At 48.9% G+C, this 21,092-nt stretch overlaps 1 protein-coding gene across 1 annotated transcript; it reads right to left on the bottom strand.

Moving 5' to 3' along the window:
- Nucleotides 1-3,061: 3,061 nt before the first annotated feature.
- On the bottom strand, nucleotides 3,062-4,393 carry POU4F3 (POU class 4 homeobox 3; the record flags this gene model as incomplete). The annotated part of the gene is made up of 2 exons (XM_084252090.1): nucleotides 3,062-3,958; nucleotides 4,274-4,393. 2 exons carry the CDS (start codon nucleotides 4,391-4,393, stop codon nucleotides 3,062-3,064), a joined length of 1,017 nt encoding a protein of 338 aa, XP_084108216.1.
- Nucleotides 4,394-21,092: the final 16,699 nt, after the last annotated feature.

Raw genomic sequence — 21,092 nt, 5'->3', positions numbered from 1 at the left:
GATGCAAACCAGGCCTTGTATGGACCCCAAATCGCTGGTACCCATTCAACACACACACGCACACACACTTGAGAGGTCTGTGTCTCCACCGGACAAATGGCAATGGCGACTGCACAATTCCGGAGAAACCGCAGCTCCCATTGCTTCCTGAGCAAGCCCAAAGAGAGAGGCACCGGCGCCGGATCGGCGCACTCAAGGGTGGGAGAGAATAGAGCGCTTGGTGGCCCTGGCCACAACTCCCGCCCCCAGGTAGATACTGGGCAAAATACTCGTGCGAGCTGGCGGTCCCCGCGCCTGAAATGAGAGAGCAAGTGCCGAGGCACCGGGTCCGACTCACACCCAATCCTCGTGGGTTTGTCGCAAATTTTGCATTCGGGGCCTCGTCTCACCTTCTCCAAAAAAGTCACCCAAACTTTTGAGGTTAATTTTTTAAAGCTAAATAAATAACAGAAGGGAGCTTTTCGAAAAGGCGTTGGGGGCGGATCTGGAGTTCCTTCCGGGGACGGAGAAGCCGAAGGCTCTTACCTGCAGGAAACCTCGGAGCCGGCAAAGGCGCGTGGGTCTGGAACGCTTAGCTTCGGCGCGGGACGCTCACGGCCGCCTCCTCTGCAGCCCGGCTGGGCTCCGGCCCTGTGTTTTATACCACTATAGGCAATTAATATTGCATCAGCCGTATTTTAAATTTTCAAAACCCACAATATAATGTAATGGCATAAGGGCATTTATTATTAAAGGCCACCCGATGGAGAGGGAGGTGGAGGAATCGTTGGGGTTGTGGCGCTAGGCGGGGGCAAGGGGCTGAGGCTCGGAGGCTGGGGGCGATCCCCAGGTTTGCTTTTGTAGTAAGGGGGCGCACCGCGCGGAGGGGAGACACGCTCTGCTTCGAATTTCCGGCAGGAGGTCTGGTGACCCAGAGTTCTTTGAAGACACAGTGGGGAAATGTGCAGACGAGTCTTGGACTTGGAGAATTAATTTTTAAATCATGAAGGCGTTTCTGCGGCTCACAAATAAAAAGGTGTCCTCCCCCTTTTAGAGGTAGTGGGAAAGAAGGGAACTGGCACTGGTTGAACGCCTACTATGTACTCAACACTATGCTGGGATCTTTGCAGCAGGTACTTAGTCCCCGGCAGAATGGGTAACCTCTTGAACTACAATTCCAAATGAATATGAGGAACCTCGGAAGGGGACCCAGCGTCTCTGACACAGCGACAGAACATTTTCTTCCCTCTTTGCATCTATCCGCTCAGCTCCTATCTAGCTATTAGAATCTTTTAAGATAATGTTTCCTATTAAGTGCGGAGTACTACCAAGCTCCTTAAACAAACAACTTACTTAGTCCTGACAATAACCTTCTGAGTTAGGAATTAGCATCTTCATCCTGCAGATAAGAAACAGGGGCTCAGAGAAGTTAAGAAACTGGCTTCAGAATCCTTCAACCAATTATTGGAGGCATGGGGTAGGGGCTGTACCCCCAACAGCCAGGCTTCAAAGTTTGTGATCTAAGTTGAGCTAACAGGAGCTGGTAGATTCACAGGCATGAAGCGTGAAGGCAAGTGCCTTGAAACTCTGAGGTCCAGAAACAAGCCCCTGGATCTCCAGAGAGATCTACAGAAGAGGGTGAGCAGGCCAAGGAAAAGGTGAAAGAAAGGCTAGGAGATGGCAGGGAACTGGCCTAATGAAAGTGACAGCCCAGCCCTCCGAGGTTCTCACTTTTAAATCCTTTCCAAGACTGGTTCTCAACTCTGAGAAAGAAAAGCACTATGATTCGGGTTGAAAAATAAAGCATTTATTTTAGAAGTTAATTCAAAGGATTAGGAGAGAAGAAAGCTTAGTATTTTATTTGTATCTATTCGGAGAATGAAACCAAAGGTCACACAGCAACACGCAAATTACATAAAACAACGAAAGACTAAAATGTGAAGGGGCCAGAGGGGCTGGGGTGAAAAGGATCCAAGCAGGTGGTCTGACCCCTTCTTTGCGGCCAAAACTATAAGTGAATAACCATCGAGAGAGACACCCATCTAAGGGGAATGGAAAGAAGCGGAGTTAAATAAATAATAGGAAATAACAATGCCAACAACAATAATATTCGCGAGCAAGGGGGTTAGACTTAGAACGACTGCATATGATTCTGAGAAGTAACAATTACTTTCTCGAGCAGTTGCCTCTAAGCTTCACTGGGAGACTGCTTGGAACACCGAGCTGGGGGTAGTGTCCTTGGTTCTTCCAGAACGCTACCAACAATCCCCCCCACCTTGCTCTCCAGCAGTTGTTAATTACCCCTCAAAAGCCAGCAGATGGTGGAGGATGGGTCAGAGCAAGTGCTGGCTGCTACTTGTAAATAGCTAAGCGATCCCAATATTTTCAGTGCTGAATTTGGCCCACCTGTTCTGGAGCCTTACATACCCCCGAACAGCTCGGAGACTGTAACTCCATGCAGACTTTCCCTGAATCTAATCCATGCTACTTTAGGGAATTTACAGCAAACCAAAGGAGATGAGATGGATTAAAATACAGACTGGGGAGGAAGTATAAGGCTATCCTTTGGAAACATACATGTATTTTATATACTCTAAATAAATCTCCAGTACATGTTTGTGCCTCATATACACTTTGTATTATTATGAATCGTTTCCTTCCCATCCCTTTACCCTTCGCCTAATCGCGCTCAGCAAAGTGGCCCCTGAACACCAGAGTCGTGCGGTCGGGACAACGCACTACATCCCCTACGTTAGGGCTCTTGCCTGTGGTAGCGCAGTCCAGCGCGCGAGGGCGGGTTTCAGCACCACGGACAGCACCACCCCCCACCAGGCCTGCCCTTCGTGATTTTTTTCTTAGCGCCAAAACTTTTCTGATAGGCGTAGAAAGGGGCGGAAAGAGAAAGAGAAGGCTGGAGGCAACCAGGCAGGATAAAAGGGGGTAAGTCTGTGGCTTTGGGGTGGAGAGCCTGACCTGCCAGGAACAGTCTAGGAGTCCCCCTTAAGCGTCCCCTCCCCCTGATGGGGTGTGGGTGGAAGGACACTCAGCTCCTCCAGGCCCCTGACTCTGCGTCCCGCCGCAGTCAGTGGACAGCCGAGTACTTCATTCGTTTCTGTTTCTGTCTCTGGTTGCAGAACCAGACCCTCACCACGTTCTTTTTAAGGTCCAGTTTTTCAGCGATGGCCGCGATCTTTTCAGATGAGGGCCGTGGCTGGATGGCAAAGTAGGCCTCGAGCGAGCGCTTCTCCGGCGCAGCGATGGACGTGCGTTTGCGCTTCCGTTCACTGCCGTTGAAGAGCTCCGGCTTGCTGTTTTTCTCTCGGTAGGCAGCCTCGGCTTCCTCCAGCCAGGCCTGGAGCACCGGTTTGAGCGCGATCATGTTGTTGTGGGAGAGAGTGAGAGACTCGAACCTGCAGATGGTGCTCTGGCTGAGCGAGCCTACACCGGGGATCTTGAGGTTGGCGAGAGCCGCGCCCACGTCTGCCTGGGTCACCCCCAGCTTGATGCGCCGCTGCTTGAAGCGCTCCGCGAAGGCCTCCAGCTCTCGCGGGTCCGACTCTACGTCGCTGAGGCACGCGGGCATGGCGCTGTGAGGTGCCACAGCATGTGGGTGGCTCATGCCCATGGCCTGGTGAAGGTGGCCCATGGCGCCCAGGTGGTGCGGGTGGATCTGCGCCGGCATTACAGAGTGCTCTGGGGCGCCCAAGCCGCTCACGCTCAGCGTGGGCGAGATGTGCTCTAGCAGGTCGCCCTCGAGGCCCTGGTGCACCGCGTGGTGCGGGTGCGAGGTGAGCGCTGCTGGGTGGGAGATGGGCACGGTGGACGAAGTGGACGTGCAGGGCACGCTGCTCATGGTATGGTAGGTGGCGTCGGGCTTGAACGGATGGTTCTTGCCGTGGGAGACGATATCCACAGCCGCCAGAGCTTCGGCGCGTGCCAGCAGGCTCTCATCAAAGCTTCCAAATATATTACCCTGCAGCTGCAAGCGAGGAGGCACACAGCACGGTCAGTGGGGAATACTGTCAACTCAGGATTAAAACACATTTTCAAGCAACCGAGATGCCTCTCCTCAAAGCCCAGGTCATAAAAATTAATACGGAGACAGAGGCTCTGCTGGAACAGACGTGTGGATCAGAGACATGAATGAGAGAGAGCGCGCGCCTGGAGAGAGCGCGGGGGAGACAAGGAGAGGGGTTCAGACAGAGGCGATTGTTCTGGGCGACATGAAAAAAACATGAAGCAAGTGCCTGTCAAAAAATGTGCCTTAGAGCGGTAATTATGCTCCACTACGTACCTGCGGGGCTGGGAGACAGACTCGGCGCATGGCCTCGGAGCCGGAGTGTAGGCTGGAGAATTTGGGTTCTTGAAGCACCGGGTGCATGCCGAAAGGCTGCTTGGCGTTCATGGCCATCATCTTCGCGCGCCTGGCAAGGAGACAGCGAGGGACATGGATCAGGCTCGTCTTGCTCGCTCGCCGCACTCCAAGTGAGCGCCGCTCAGCGCCCGCACTCCCCTCGCGCTCTAGCTAGCTGCCTCCCCTCTCCCCCACCTGCTTCTTCACTCATCTTACAAGCAGCCTGCCAGGAAGGGCCCGGGAGCGCGCAGGCGTGCTCACGAGCCCGGGACTCGCAGGGGCGGCCCGGGAGGCGAGGCCAGGCGGCAGCTCTCGGCGCGCCTCTCTGCGCCCGCGGCGGCCGCCCGCGCCACAGCATTTATAGCCGGGCCCGGGCCTGGCCTCTCCCGGGCCGCCCCGCCCCGCCTGGCTCCAGCCCGACAGACCTTTTCCTTACTCTTCTTCTTCTTCGTGGACTTCCCGCCCCTCCCTGACCCCCCCCCCCCCAAATCCTAAACCTCTTCCTCCTGTCCCAACGCGCACGGTCCAGATGGAAGGGCAGCCCCGGACTGAGAGACACCAGGAAGCTGACCCTACTCCAACCCTCCCCCCACACGCACACTCTCTGTCGGCCTTGCTGCCGCCAACGGCCCATTTCCAGGGCGCTCCTGGCCCCACGCCCGAGCCGTCCACTAGAACCCGACCTCGCGGCGCAGCGAAGAGGCGCCTCCAAGCACCCAGACGGGCTCCAGGGAGGGTGAGGGGCTGCCAGAATGAGCCCCTGGTGACCCCCCACTCCCCAATCTGCCGCCCGGAGGACGTAGGCAAAGTAACTGCCTGCCCTGTCCAGAAGGTTTCCTCCCCACACTAGCCTTTCTTGCCTTCGCTTGAGAACTTGAGAAAGACAGCTTGGCTCCCACCTTTCCCCAACCTGCCAGTCCAAGGGAGCTTCTTGTGTATTTTTAGATAGTAAGAACTCAAAACCTCCCACTGGCCTTGGTAGTCGGTCAAGGCACTCGGGCTAGGTCCCCAACGCTGTCAGACGCAGCGCGCACCTTTAACAACAGGGGCCATTTTTGAGCTCCTAATATCTGCTAGGCAATTTGGAGTTAGTTCATTGTAGCCGCGCAATCCCTGTGGTCTAAGTACTGTGGTTCCCTTTTACAGATGAGGAAAACGAGCTCGGGAGCAGTCATTCCACAAATATTGACGCAAGGCCTACTGTGTGCCAAACGCCGCGCCCGACTTACCAGGCCCTTAACCACTTCAGCTACTTTTTGATTCCTCCCCCAAGTTTCCGGACCTAAGTGCCTGGGGGTTCGTCCTGCCCCGCCCCTTCTCCCCTCAGCTTTCAGCCCCTCTCCTGCCTTCTCTCTTCTCTGTTCCCCGCGCTAGTAAACATCGTGAATAATGTATGGGGAATCCTGGGACCGCGGCCGCACCGCCCTCCGGGTTAGAAAGAAGCCCGCACACCCAGCTGAGCCCACCTCCCCACCACCACAGCCTCCGCCGGGGAGCAGTCTTTGGGGTTCTGAGACCCGACCAGGCTTAGACTAGGCCTCACACTCGGTGTGTGTGGGCCCTGTTTCCCAGAATGTTAACGTGGTGGGGGGCGGGAGGTGGACGCCCACTCCCTCACCCACTCATTTGGTCTGAGAGGAAATCTGCCTAGAACTCTGACATCCCTACCCTCTTGTCCCCCCCAACCCTTCTTAGGTCTGCATGGGAACCAGCCACCTTGCCTGGGTTCCACCCTCCAACAGCAAAAGAAGCTCAATCCAGGTGCAGGAGCCCAGAATTGCTCTTTCACTGAGACTCAGTTTCCCACATTCTGAACTGCAATTGTCCTTCTGCTTGTCTTCTTGGGTTCTGGTGGTGTTTCAAGCTAAAATTAAGAAAGCACTGGAGCACCCAACCAAGCACTCAATAAATCTCCTCAACAGCCTAGTGGTTTGGGGTGCAGGTACTGCCTTTAGATTCAAAACACAACCCTGCCTCTTGCCAGAGAGCCCATGAGCCATCTCAGCCTATCTGTACTGCAGTTTCCTTGTCTGTTAGAAATAATAGTTTCTCCTCCATTGATTGTTGTGAAGAATACACTGAGATAAGCATTGGCACAGTGCCTGGCACATTGAAATCATGAAAGAAATGTGTGTTCCTCTCTCTTCCTCCCTCAATTTAAAGAGAAAGCATTTGGAAACGGGGGTGGCTTGGATCATCTCCCTGGAGAATTGTTTGTCTGTAGGTGCAAACTTGCTCACCTTCATGCATTCAACACCTGCTTTGTGCCAGACTCCAGGTAGAGGGCTGGGGCACAGATGAGATTCAGATTCCATCTCTGGCTTCACAGCATCACCAGTCTAAAATCCGCTGCAGTAAACTTATTAGAAACTTGTCCTGTAGTGCAAAATGTGTTGATTCATACCCTAGATATAGTGCAAGGCTGATGGGATCCTTGAAATACAGGATATACATCAGAATGCTGGACCACGGGCGGTCCAGATTTGGGACAACATTCTAACACTGGTCCTTATGAGACCCTGATTGGGCTTCTGCGTACTCACAAGAAGAGGACAGGGCAAGATAGTTGCTGAGTGCTTCCAACTCCAGCAGAAGATTACTATTCTGGTTAATGTTAATGAAACACATTTTGAGAAAATCAGGAGTTTCTCTCTAGGGATACTTAACTCCCCAGAAGTTGGATGCAGATTTATCACTCACGAGTATTTAGATCTACTCATTCTTGTTTTCTGCCCAACATGGGAAACTAAAAGGGAAAGAGAGAAGATGATGATACTGGATCCTCTAGTGAGAAGAATCCATAACTTGCCTGGTCCTGTGATGCCCTGGTCCTGTGATACCCTACTTGTCTGTGAAACTGTATCCCTAGTAATTGAGGGAAGAGTCCATCTACATCCATCCTCCACTGCTTTGTCCCCTCAGAGGCCTGGGAGTAACTGACCAGGGCCGAGGTCAGGCAGGGGTCAGAGCTAGAGCAAAGTCATATGGCCCCTTAGTGCTCCAAGGCTAACCTTCAGCTCATCAACCCCCATTTCAGCATTAGGGTCACAAATCAAAAACCATGCTGGCATCTGGCAACCTGTGTTCCTGAGTTTTTCCCATTCTTTCCTTCAAGAAGGTCTACTAGCAGTTCTAGGCAGCCAGCGGTAAGATGACACCCATCCCTGGGGACCAGTCTTTTTGAGAAAGCACTGGAGATAAAGGACTTGGGGGTGGGGGACGAGAGAGAAAAAAGACCACAGAGCAAGCAACTGGAAAGATAGCCTTAGAATGTGATTGATAACATCCTCTACACTTCACAGGACTTGCAAATTTAAATTCTGCCAGCAGCAAATGCAGTAAAGTAAATGATCTATCTGGAAGTATAAAAAGGAAGATTGGGATTATGGAGAAACATGTTTCCCTAAACTCATCTTCATGGCACTAATTACAACACACACATAGACAAAATAGAATTAGTCAGAGGGTCCAAGTAAGGACCACATGGGTATTTCGACAACTAACACTACAGAGGACCAGTTCTTCATTCCACAATCATTTCAGAATGCCTACTGACAGCTGGGTCTTTTTTTTTGTTTTTTAATTTTTTTTAATAGAGGCATGTTTTTATTTATTTGTTTGTTTGTTTGTTTGTTTGTTTTGTTTATACATGCACTGGGTACAGTCAGAAGCGCGGGAGGGCGAGAGAATTCACCAGAGCCAGAGCGGGGAGCAGAGCAGGCAGAAGGACCCAAGTACACTGCTGAGGGGAGCAGCGGGCGGCAGAAGAGGTCTGCGCGCCATGTGGGACCCTCCTCTGGTGGCCGGGGAGCAGCCGGGGATTGAACCAGCGCTGCAGAGGCCGCGGGCAGCTTCGCAACCCAGCGCTCAACCGCTGCGCCACCGGGGAGGCCCTGACAGCTGGGTCTTGAGGAAGATTCCACAGGTGTAAGGTGTGCTGCTTCAGGAGCTTAGTCAGGGACACAGGATTGCCATGTGTAACTTCATTCAGGACACAAAGCACTCTATCCTATGGACACTAACTCCTGGGAGGCTGGGGTGGGAAGGCAGACACATTTTCCTGTTTACCAGTGGTTTGCGACTTCAGCATGAGTAGGAATCAGCTGAAGTCTCTGAAAATACAGTCACCTAAGATCACGCCAGAGATTGCAACCACAAGGACTAAAGCCCTTAAGAGACATCTGCGATTGCATGCAGGTGATCTGGGACCATTAACTTGAAATACTGCTCTGGACCCTTCTTACCTATCATCACCTTAGAGCCTTGACCAAATTATGCACATTTTATCATGACTCAAAGAGTTTTCCTTCTTTGAGTCTTTTGCATCTTCTGTTATCCATTAGTATGTACATGATATTTTATGGTCTTTTTTCCTTGATGTAACCTAGGACAACTCTGAGGATGACTCTGATCTGTCCCTCTGTTTACCGCTAGTTATCACCCTGGGGTTTAACATAACACCTTGTGTTGAATGAATGAATGCATGCAGGGGTGTCTAGTACCCTTCCCCCAGAGCACTGGTGTGCTGGTGCAGAAAGTCATTTGTGGAGTGGAGTGGTTCCTTTATGCCACACTCTGGGGCTGTGTGCTCTCAAAATTTTGTACACTGGGGCCTCCCCGGTGGCGCAGCGGTTGAGCGCTGGGTTGCGAAGCTGCCCGCAGCCTCTGCAGCGCTGGTTCAATCCCCGGCTGCTCCCCGGCCACCACCGGAGGAGGGTCCCGCATGGCGCGCAGACCTCTCCTGCCGCCCGCTGCTCCCCTCAGCAGTGTACTTCGGTCCTTCTGCCTGCTCTGCTCCCCGCTCTGGCTCTGGTGAATTCTCTCATCCTCTCGTGCTTCTGACTGTACCCAGTGCTTGTATAAATTAATTAATTAATTAATTTAAAAACTTGTACACTGAATGCCCACGTCAATCCTGTGACGTTGATATTATCTCCATTTTACAGATGAGTAAATTGGGGCACAGAGTGATTGAGTAGCCCAAGGTCACAAAGGCAAACATGGAGGATTAGAACCCAAGTTTATCTGACTCTGGAACTCATACTTTGAACTGATCATCCTGGACGGCCTCGGGTTTCCCCACCACCACGCCCAGGGGCTGAGGGAGTCGGGTACCCGGATTTTGCTTCTCTTCCAGAAGAGGGAAGACCTGCTGCCACAGGCTGGGAGGCTGGCCCGGCGCCAGGAGCGCTTCCGGCTGAGAGCAGAAGTTGGATCCTACCTCCTCCCGCCTCCACCCCTGGCCGAGCTCCACGCCCCAGAGTTGGGGTTAGGAAAAAAGGGGGTGGAATGGGAGATGGCCCTGATAGGTCCCCGAACTCAAGATGCCATCGCGGGGAGGCAGCTGGCGGGGCTGCGGGGCCAGGTGTTCGCGGCCGCCCGCCTGGCCTTCCTCTCCCTTTCTCTCGTCTCTTTTCACAAACTTCTCACATGTACCCGCCGCCTGCGCAGCTGCTGTAGACTCGCCTGTCGACCGCTCGCCTCGCATTGTCTGTGTCGGGCTCTGAAGATTCGAGATGCCCAGAGGGACTCGGGAGCCGGAGGCCGGGCCTCCGCGAGGGGTCGGCACGCGCCAGCAGCCCTCCCTTCCCCTGGGGTCCTGGCCGCAGACGGAGCGCCAGGCGGTAGGGCTCCAGGCTGCGTCCTGCGTCCTCAGGACCTCAGCCTCCTTATCTGAAAAATGAGGGAATTGAGTCAAGGGGTCGCCAAGAACGTGTCCACTGTGCGTTCTTTTATTGAGTACCTTTATTGGGCCCTACTATGTGGCAGTCGCTATGTTAGAGGTAAGCACTCAGCTGCAAACAAAACAGACAAGCCTCCATCCCCATCAGCCTCCCTTCCGCACTGATGTTTCAGTAGAAGGTGAGCAATAAACAAAGCCTGCCACGGTGACAGCTGCCACAGGGAAAACAAAAGCAGGTGATGGGACAGAGAATGCATGGGCAGAAAAGGAGTCAAGTCCGAAGGATAAAATAAAGGACTAGGGAACCCTGAGTTGTGAAAGTCCTAGAGAGGGAGCAAACAAGGGGTGCCCAAGGAAGAGGAGGAAAAGAAGGGTGGAGGGAGTTTAGTGAGAGGAAAGTTTGAAGTGGGGAATGACATTATCAAAAGGCAGGAGCTGGATTTTGCAGGGAGCTGGCTTTGCTCCAAAGAGATTGGAGCACCTGGGGGGGAGGGGGGGTTTAAATAGGGCAGTACTATGATTTGAGGTCTGCTTCTGGTGATCTTGCAGCAACTGGGTTGCAGTCATCCAGCAAGCAAGACAGAGGCCCCAAGTTTTCTGGGTTGCGTCTACGGCTTCTGGAAGAATCAGGGTCAATAGTTTGGACTTGCCGTTGCCCAGGAGACTCTTCCTAATAATGCCCTGTAGTCAGTGTTTGGTTTCTTCATATTTGCCCCTTCACCCCCAATGTTGGTCCCACTATCTTTGAGACTATCTGGGTCATCAGCAGCAGGGTCAGCTCTGTGCTTGTCCTGAAAAATCTGGACTCAATAAACACATGGACCTATTCCTGGCACATGACGACTGGTTTTGCCTTCTGCGTCTCCAGTTCAAAGGCATCCTGGAGTTCAAAATCATAAAGTCAATCCCCTTGCGGCCTACTGGGTTTGTCACCTCTCCCAAAGCCAAAGGATTAGGCCATTTCTCTCACCCAGCTAACTTGGCTGCAAAGAAAGAGCAAGGAGCACTGGACAGAGGAGGTCTGGACTCAAACTTGGATACGTAGCTAAGCGGCTCTGTGATCCTGGCCAAGTCATTCACGGGCTCCGGGCCTATTTCCTCACCACTACCAGAGGGTCAGGAAAACTGGCTCCACAGACACTCTCAGTGTGGCTATGTCAAGAGTCTACGTGGATCTTGGAAAGAGAGTAGAGGCCAAATCCATCACCATAAATGGAAACCAGTTCTGATGGTTCTAGAGGATGCTCCTGGCAGAGCAGGAGGCTCTGTAGCTTCCTATATCATCGGATATTTGCTGAACACCTCCCCTGTGGTGGGCACCTGCTAGCACTGGGTATGCAACCATAAACAAGGGCCACACAAACTCTGCTTCAAAAACCCTAGAGTCCGCTGTTGTCTTATTCATTCCGAACAGCCCCTGTAACTGAGTTTCACTCCTCCACCTTTCCTTTAAATATATCTATATATATATATATAAATTTAAAGATTTATTTATTTATGCATATAAGAACTGGGGTATAGGCCAGAGGTGTGGGGGGAGGTGAGAGGATTCACCAGCGACAGAGTGGGGAACAGAACAGGCAAATTGACTGAAATACACTGCTGAGGGGAGCAGCGGGCAGGCCAGGAGAGGTCTGCTGTGCCATGTGGGTAGCTCCCTGGCTGGGGATCGAACTGGTGCTGCAGTGGCTGCTGACAGCTTCATAGGTTGCATCTTAACCCCTTGAGCCACCAGGGAGGCCCCACCTTTTCTTTGGAGATGAGGAACCAAGACCCAGAGAGGCCATTCCTTGCTATCAGCTCACAACTCACTGTTTCTTGAGCTCTTCCTCTTCTCCCTGGCTCTGTGCATTATGTCAGTTCATCCTCACAATCACCTATGAAGCAGGAAAAATTTTTTCGTATCTATATTTCACATTGGGAGGGCCGAGGTTCCGAGAGGAAAGAAATGGGTTTTCCTCCAGGCCATACAGGAACACGTGGCTGGAATAGGATCTGCACCCTGGTCTGTGCCCCTGGCAGCAAGCTTTCCTCCAGCGCTGGGCAGCCTCCAGGAAGAGGGGGGCTACTTTGTGCCACTTGTTCACTTCCCCTTAAATCCAGTATGCAGCATAAAGAAACCCTGCTATTAACCAGCCTCTGTAAATTTTTAAAAAGAAGAAAAAGAAAGGTAGAAAAGAAAAAGAGAGAGGGAAAACAAGCAGAGGCTTTGCTCCCATCAGGGGGGAAATCCGGCGTCGTGTCGCCTAGCTCCATGCTCTGATTTATGATAAAAAATTTAGAGGAAATCATTTATATTTTAAAGGATCTAAATAGCTGCATGAAAGTTTTATCTAAAGTGCCACTGTATTTATAGGCAGTTCTTCCATGCTGGAGGTAATTAATAGATGTATAAATCGCAGAGCTCCCGGCTCTCCTGCCCGCGGGGCTGGGTGGTGCGGGGGGCCTTGGCACTTGGGGTGCAGGAAGCAGGCGGAAGCAGAGGAGACCTGTCTCCTACCCTCCTGACCCTTGGTTTATAAGGCCTTTCCTGAGACCCAGGAGTTAATTCTTATCAGTCTAGTGGATGTCCTCGTCTTTGGGCTGCAATTCCCAGCTGCTCAACTGGATAATCCCTTTCGAGAGACATCCTGGGAGACCTCACAAGGAGGACCCTCAGCCCCTGTCTCCAGCCCCCAGGCCAGCGCCTGGGAATCTCCCACCTCCACCCCTCAGCTCTGGCGGGTCTATAACTCCAGGAGGCCCTGGTAAATGGAATCCTGGGCGCCCTCACTCCCCTAGCCCCACTTTAGCCAAACCCCCATTTCTGTCTGTGCGCCCACTGCTCAAGAGACCTGGCGATTGTTTTGGAAAAGGAAGCCACTTGCAAGAGGCCCGCTGCTCTCCGCTTACTTTAATTAAGGCTGTGAAATATTGATGGTTTTGGCTCCCTCTGTGGCCGCCACACCTTACCCACCCAGGGAGAAGCCCAGGGATGAACAAGTGAAGGAAGGCCAGATGGTTTCCCTTCAGAAACACCACACGGCGCTCCGAGGTGTCACCACCTGAGAGCACCTCGAAGCCCTGAATAATTGATAGGGCTCCTGAATTTGAAAAGGAAAAAAGCCACCAAATTGGAAATAATAGTGATGACTCATTCAAGGTTGAATCTTTGGAAATGAGGAGAGGCTGTGCTTACCTGGTAGTCAAGGAGAGCACAGAGCAGCCTCCTAGGCCTTCTCTCCTCCCAGGCCTCCCCCATCAGGGCCTCCTTGACCAGCTTTCTCTGTTAGGATGTAGGGTGGACAGGCAGATTTCCCCAACTAAACACAATCCTTTCTCTTTCTTGGAAATCAAAGGCAGGAGTTTCTAACTGAGGAGAAGCTCTCTACTTCCCTTTTTAAAGCTCTTTAATTTCTCATGCTCTGATAAACCAATAAATAAATAAATATAGTGGGTTGAAAAGAAACATACGTAGGCACCTCTCTACTCTACCATTAAATCTGAGTTGAAGGATGAATTTGTGCCTGTATTGTTTGCTTGTCGTAAACAGAGCACCTACTGGAAAATGTTGCCAGCTTGGGGGCATGGAGATATTTTGACCTGGAATTCATTTGTGGCACCTCCCAGGGGAGTGCAGGTGGTGGTGATGGTGGAGACCTCATCTTCCAAGACCCACGTCTTCTGTCTGGTGTAACCCATTCGGGTGAACCATAGTAAAAGACGATTTCAGCTTTCAACATACAATAGGTCATTTGTCACTGACCTATTTTAATTCATTAGACCAAAAGGGTTTTGCAGTTGCCTCCCCCTTACTAACATTTATCACCTTATAAACAAAACAAAATAATATAAACTGGCACTGCCCCACCCCATTTTTCCCCATGTAAAGTAATTTAAATCTTTTGAAGCTTATCAAGTACTTTTTCTGTATTTATTAAAATGATGTGGTTTTTAATCCTTTGTTCTAATGATATGGTCTATTACATTAGTGACTTTCAGATGTTTGGAAATTTGGTTTTAGTAAATTATATTTTCACAGGAAAAAAAAAAAGAAATGCAGAGAACCTGGAAACTGTTTTCTACTGATTTTCCAGAATTTTTTTTTTTCTTTCTGAGGAATGACACTTCTTCCTTTCCTCGGCTCTTATGTTCTACTTCCTGAGCAGTGTAGCGAGTTTGTATGCATTTGCAAGTGAGTCTTTCAAAATTCAAAATCAGGCCTGATAGTAAGTAGAAGGATCTGGAAATGCACATCATATTCTAAAAGGCTGTAAACCTCGTGATATGATAGGTGAGTACTGTGTTATATTTCTTCTTGCATTTATAACCGCCTTTTTCTCCAAAGAGCATATAACACATAATGGGCCAGTTTCAGTGGAGAAGGAAATGACTACATCCTCTGTGAGTAAGTGGTTAGTCTTCCTGACTGGTGAGCCCTTGATAACTGCTGTGAGTGGGGAGTGGGGTAAACAATAGCCATAAGGTCTGGGAGAGCCAAGGAAGCAGTCTCTGAGTGCTAAGACCTGAGAAGGAACCAACAGTAGACCTTCTCCGACTTATTCTAGACTGAGGATTAATAAGTGGTGCACCCCCAGCTGGGAAAAAGTTTGCATTTTCAAAGAGCGGGAAGATTACTACTGTGGCTGGGGCCTTGAAACAAGAGGAAGAGGAAAGGGAGATGAATTGGAGAGGTGAAGGGATTAACTAGGACCTTATTGGCCATGGTAAGATATTTATGCTTTATAACAAGGGTGGCAGAACATTTTAAGCAGGACAGTAGTGAATATTTTGATTAACGTTTCATAAAAGGGGCAGCAAAACCCAGGCTACTGGCAGGCAGGTAGCAGAGAGGAGGGCTCCAGGAAAAAGTGACAGAAAAAAAGTGTTCCATTTGTCTGGAACACTTTTCCCCACACAGTCACCTGGTTCAGGCACACACTCCTGTAATGTCACCTTCTCAGTGAAGCCTTCCCCGGGCTCTCTGTTTCAAATTTCAAGGTTCCTGCTTTACTTCTCTCCATAACACCTATTATCTCAGATACTTTATAGCTGTATTTTACTTATTTATTAATTTAGTTTCTATTATGCTAATAGAAATAAGTTTGATGAGAGCAGGGATTTGGCATTCATCACAAACATGGCTCAATGAATGTGTGGAATAGATGAATTAGCCTAAGCTGGGTTTTGATATCTGATTTTCATATACAAAAAATGACACTGACTGTATCATGGGGGTATATATTTTGAAAAATGTAGTTCCACCTGTAATGCTTATTCAGGTCCCCAGGACTAAGGGGAGGCCACACAGAATTGTGGCTTGGGAGGTACCAAGGTGAGCAGTCAATGTGGGCATCACCCTCACCTGATGTCAGGCTTCCCATCATTCTGCTCTAGCCCCGGGGATGTCTCTATCCTCACACATGCTAAGCCCATTCTCATCTCAGAACCTTTGCCATCATGAATCTTCTAGAATCTTCTCTATCTGGAATCTTCTTCCCTCATTTCTTCACCTGACAGGCTCCTCGTCATTCAGTTCTTAGCTCAAAGGTTACATCATCGGAGAGGACTTTCTGACCTTCCCCGAATACCCAATCAAAATTATATCTATCGGGCCTCCTCTGGTAGCACAGCGGTTGAGTGCTGGGCTGCGAGGCTGCTCGCAGCCTCTGAGGCGCTGGTTTGTTCCCCGGCCACCCCGGCCACCGGCGAGGGTCCCACAAAAAAAAAAATTATATCTATCTACCCCATCCCTTTAGCAGTCACTTTCTATCCCATTATTCCCTTTCAAATTTTCAACCTAGCATTTGCCTCTATCTGAAAATTCTTTGTTCCTTTACTGCCTTACATGTGCTCTCACTGCAATGTCATCTCCGTGAAGGCAGACACACAGGCAACCTTGTTTTGCATGAGATGCCCTAAGAGTGCAGAAATTAATATATCAGACAAGCTAAGGTTGGCCTAGCGCTGCAGAGTAAGTGATTGGCATTGCTCAGGAAATCCCATCCCCAGTTCTCTCCTCCCCTTTAGACCACATTGCCTTCCCCGATGTATGTGGGAAAAGATACCCAAAAAGATAAACGAGAAGAGCTGAAACCTTTCTAAACCCAGATGAAGGGGAAATGCTGAGTTCTTGTGGACCAAAGGCGAAGTATGCCCCGCTTTGGGAGGATTGCTGCCCCCATTGTTCACCTGAGCCTTTGGGTCAAGAAAGCGGATTTCTGATATGATAAACCAATTAAGACAAAACAAAAACAAACCAAAAAAAAGAAAACACAAAAACTTGACACTGGCTATGACATGACTGTTCCATTGCACAATCTGATCGAGGAAATGTATCTAGGATTACCCAGACAGTCAATTATTCATGAGCTAAACGTCCAGGCATCAATTACCTGGCTTGATGCTCTTATTCATTAAGGAGATTGAACAGCCCAACTTAACAAAGCCAGAGAAAGTTGCTAAGTAACAGAAGTTACCTGACCAGCCTACAACATTGCAACCTTCCCAGTGTGAGTGTTTTCATGGCAAGAGAGGGCCCAGGGATTGCCTCAGGGAGATCAGCTGGTAAATGCCACGGGGGCTATTTTCAGCTTGGGCAAAGGGAAGTGGCTGAGGCTAATATGAGCTGGACTGAGAGACAGCAGAATGCATGTATAAGATCTAAATCACCTTTTCCAAATGAGGGGATTTACCAAGAGGAGTAAGAATCTTTCACAACATTAATATTAATATTTTAGTTAATAGTTGAAGATGCTTATCTAGCATATAGTTGAACAACAGTAGGCTATAAGTATAATAAACATTTCTCCAAGTGCTACAAATTCTTGGATTTTCTCTTCAGGCAGTCATCTGAGAGTGAGTCTAAAGAGCATTCTAGGTCCTCCCCGGTGGTGCAGCGGTTGAGCGCTGGGTTGCGAAGCTGCCCGTAGCCTCTGCAGCGCCTGTTTGATCCCCAGCTGCTCCCCAGCCACCGGAGGAGGGTCCCACATGGCGCGCAGACCTCTCCTGCCGCCCGCTGCTCCCCTCAGCAGTGTACTTCGGTCCTTCTGCCTGCTCTGCTCCCCGCTCTGGCTCTGGTGAATTCTCTCACCCTCCCGCGCTTCTGACTGTACCCAGTGCTTGTATAAATAAATAAATCTTAAAAAAAAAGAGTAAAAAAATAAATAAATAAAGAGCATTCTAATAGGGAAATGTACAAATAGCCTACAGAAGTTAATGAAGAGGACATAGGGCTTTATATATAGTACAATTATATATAAATATAATTAACTTTCTCCTTATAAAAACTCATTCCACTCTATACTACCATCACCAGTACCTATGTGCATTTTATAATCATAAAAAGGACTTATCACATATTTTCATTTAGTTGAACATTTCTTTTGCCATTTAGAGGCTTTTTAGTTCGATGTGGTACTACTTGATTATTTTTTGTTGCTGGTGCTTTAGGTGCCATATCCAGAAAATCATGTCAAGACCCATGTCAAAGAGCAAGGGTTTTGTGCTTTCTGATCTGATCTGACATTAAGTTTTTTTTTTTTAAGTATAGATTTGAGATTTTAAATCTCCCTTTTTTTTTTTAAGATTTATTTACTTATTTATACAAGCACTGTGTACAGTCAAAAGCGCGGGAGGGTGAGAGAATTCACCAGAGCCAGAACAGGGAGCAGAACAGGCAGACCTACGAAGTACACTGCTGAGGGGAGCAGCGGGCATGGCAGGAGAGGTCTGCGTGCCATGTGGGACCCTCGCCTGGCAGCTGGGGATCAAATCAGTGCTGCAGAGGCTGCCGGCAGCTTCGCAACCCAGCGCTCAACCACTGTGCCACCAGGGGAGGCCCTCTTACATTAAGTTTTAATCCATTTTGAGTTTAATGTTTGTGAGTGGTGTAAGAAAGGGGTTAGTTTCCTTCTTTTACATGGGAGTATTCAGTTTCCCCAGAACCACGTATTCCAGAGACTGTTCTTTCTCCATTGAATATTCTTGTCCCTCTTGAAAACATTAGTTGTCCAAGACAGGCGTGTTAGATCTGAGGATATAGATCTTGATAAAAGGAGTTTGTGTTTTGAGTTTCAGTGCATACTGCAGTTGATACAAGCTGAACAAAGAAGCTGGAAGCTCCCCACATCAAATGTGTTGGTAAGTGGTTGGTAAGGGGCAGCGTAGTGCAGGAAACCCTACAAAATGTAATTTGTAGGGCCTACTGCAAAATGAAATAGTGAAGCCCCTTGTTCAAAAATTAAGAATTTCAAACTGGTGACAGCACACGATTAAACCAAACAGCAGGGCCCTAGTGTAAGAGAGGTTCCAAGCCCATAAAGTCAGCCCTGGCTTGAAAGTTCAACAGCACAAACTTCCAAAGGAGACAGACACTGGCATGAGCTCTGGTTTCCCCTGTACTAGCTGTAAAGCATAGCTGTGTCTCTGTTTTGGTTGTTCTTTTTTTTTTGAGATAATAATAGGAGCAAATGAGGATTAAGTGAGACCCTGCTTGGCACACATGCGGACCACTCGGTTGGGGATAATTACCTTTAACGCCATGGAAATGTTGCTGACAAGTTAGTGACTATAGAGTGAAGCTGCTCTTGGCCTGGGCAAAGTGTCTTCATAAGGTAAAGTTTCCAAGCATGCAAACTACAAGACAAGGTAAACCACTTACTCTCTGAGCTGGGAATACCCTGGGTACAGGTTTCAGTGGAATTCCTTTCTCCCCACAGCTATTAGCACCTGAGAAGGGCCAGATTTGGGTGGATGTGAATATTTCATGTGAGGTAAGGCTGTTGCAAGTTTGATAACTGAGGTTCCTTCTGAGCCAACATAATTTGGCTCATTCATTCATTCATTCATGAAATCCTTTGATGGTCATTCGCTGAGCACCTTCGTGAGACTGGGCAATATGCCAGGCATTGGGGAAGCCGATAAATTATAAGCTCTTCCTATCCTCAGGGTGGGAGAGTGGGCATGGAGCCATGCATTCTGGAAAATACTGCCACAGCCTTCACGTGACTGACTGGTTCATATCGTTTGGTCTCAGCTCAAGTGACAGCACCTGAGACAGGCTTTCCTCCACTCCCCTCCCACGTGTGTGCCTCCCCCACTGACCGCCCTCATAGATCCTTTTGATTGATTTGTAAACAGCAGGGACCGTATTTTGTTCATCCCTGCAGCTCTAGAACACAGAGTAAGGGCTGGCTCGTAGTAGGAGTCCAGCAAATATCTCTGAATAGATTAATGAAGAAAGTACTAGAGAAATTTGATGGCACTATGGGAGTAGAGAGGAGGAGCACAGCATTATGCCTGAAATTGTTACTGATGGCTTCCCGGAAGAGGTGTCATTTCAGATGAGTCTTGAGGGATGAGAAGGAGTTCGACAGCAACAAGACTGGACATGTTCAGTCTGAGGGGGTAGCATGCGTCAAAGCAAAAGGCCCAAGAGACATCAGGAATTTGCGACCATTTCGGAGGGACAAGAGGGCAGGACGCAAGTCACAGGTTGGGCAGGAATTAGGACTAGAAGTAGAAGCAGCAACCATATCACAAGGGACAGTGTATGTAATTTTAAGGAAGCTGAGTTTTGTACTGGAGCAAAGCACCCTCCGTGTACCTGTCTGCTTTGTGCCAGGCTGAAGGACGTGCAGTGGCTATGGCAGTAAGGACAGCATACCTGGTCCTTGCCCTCCGGGAGCTTACCTTCCAGCAGGGAAGTCAGGCAGGGTATAAATACATAATGATTTCTTATTTAATAATTAAACAAAAATAATCGAGAGCATGTGATTAAATGCAGGGTGTGATGAGAACCCACATAGGGATCTTGACCTGGTCTAGAGATTGGAGAAGCCTCCTGAATTTGACTCTCAAATTGCTCCTGGAAAAATTCATTGCTAGATGTCAGAAATTAACCCAAACCACATATACCAATGGAAAAAATTCCACATATATGCTGGTGAGTTCATAAGGCCCATTCCCAGAAAGACACGTTTTCTTTGATGCCATTTATATAAAATTTTAAAGCAAAGCAAAATATTATCATTATCTATTGATACATACATAGAATAGAAAGACATTAGTGGGAACAAAGGACTCCAAAATCCATACAGTGGCTCCCTGGGGATGAGAGTAGAAGTTGGAATAAATCGTATTACTGGGAGTTTAAACTATATTTATTATGTTTTATTTCTAAGCTGGCAATAAATACATAGGTTAATTTTATTTTCTATAGCCTCTCATATTTTTGAAGTATTTCACTTTTTTCTTTTGCATCGAAGAACTGGGGTATAGGCCAGAGGTGGGTGGGGCGGTGGGAGAATTCACCAGAGACAGAGTGGGGAGCAGAATAGGCAGATTGACTGAAATGAAGTATTTAACTCTTAAAAAAATCCAGTTAACTGAAGTCCATGTTAAGTATCTTTTTAATAGTCATCATTACCATAAAAGAGGTTGTAAGATCTGTTCTCCAGGAAAATACAGGAAATGGAAATACATATGTGGTACCAATTCCATCCCATATTGCTGGGTAAATAAAACAAAGCTCATAAAAATGTCATTCGGTCAAAATTTGTCCCTAGGCCTGTAAGTTCTTTCCAGAGATTTTATATATAAAACAAGAAGTAAAGAAAGCAATTCTATTTGTTTGTATAAATCTGTCCTTGTGAAACCAGCTCTTCTTATAATCTAGGACTCTTTGGGGACTGGCTGGTCGCCTTGCAAGCTCCCTTTATCTGTATTTTGGAAAGAGGCAACTGAAATGAAAAGCAATCAGGGGAAGGCAGAAATAGCTGGAACCTCCAATTCTCACCAACAATGCCAAAGTCTAGGCGCCAGTGGGACAGCACCCCGATCGATGGCTGAGTGCCTGGGAGCAGCTGCTTCTGTGCCCCATCATAAGTGGCTTTCAGGAGCACAGCTCTGAGGGGCTCTGGATGGTATGTTTCCCTGGACCCTCTGTGGGAGGTGAAAGCTGGCAGGGAGATGAACAGTGGGCTTCCTTGTTTAAGAATATTTTCCTATGAGCCTATGGTGGGTCTCAGTGGGCGTCCTTAAAATAGCCAGCAAGGAGTAACTGGACTGGCAGCCAATTATTGATCATTCAGCAGA

This window comes from Talpa europaea (assembly GCF_964194135.1).
Source record: "Talpa europaea genome assembly, chromosome: 13".
Classification (NCBI taxonomy): domain Eukaryota; kingdom Metazoa; phylum Chordata; class Mammalia; order Eulipotyphla; family Talpidae; genus Talpa; species Talpa europaea.
This window is presented reverse-complemented; position numbering and strand designations above follow the sequence as displayed.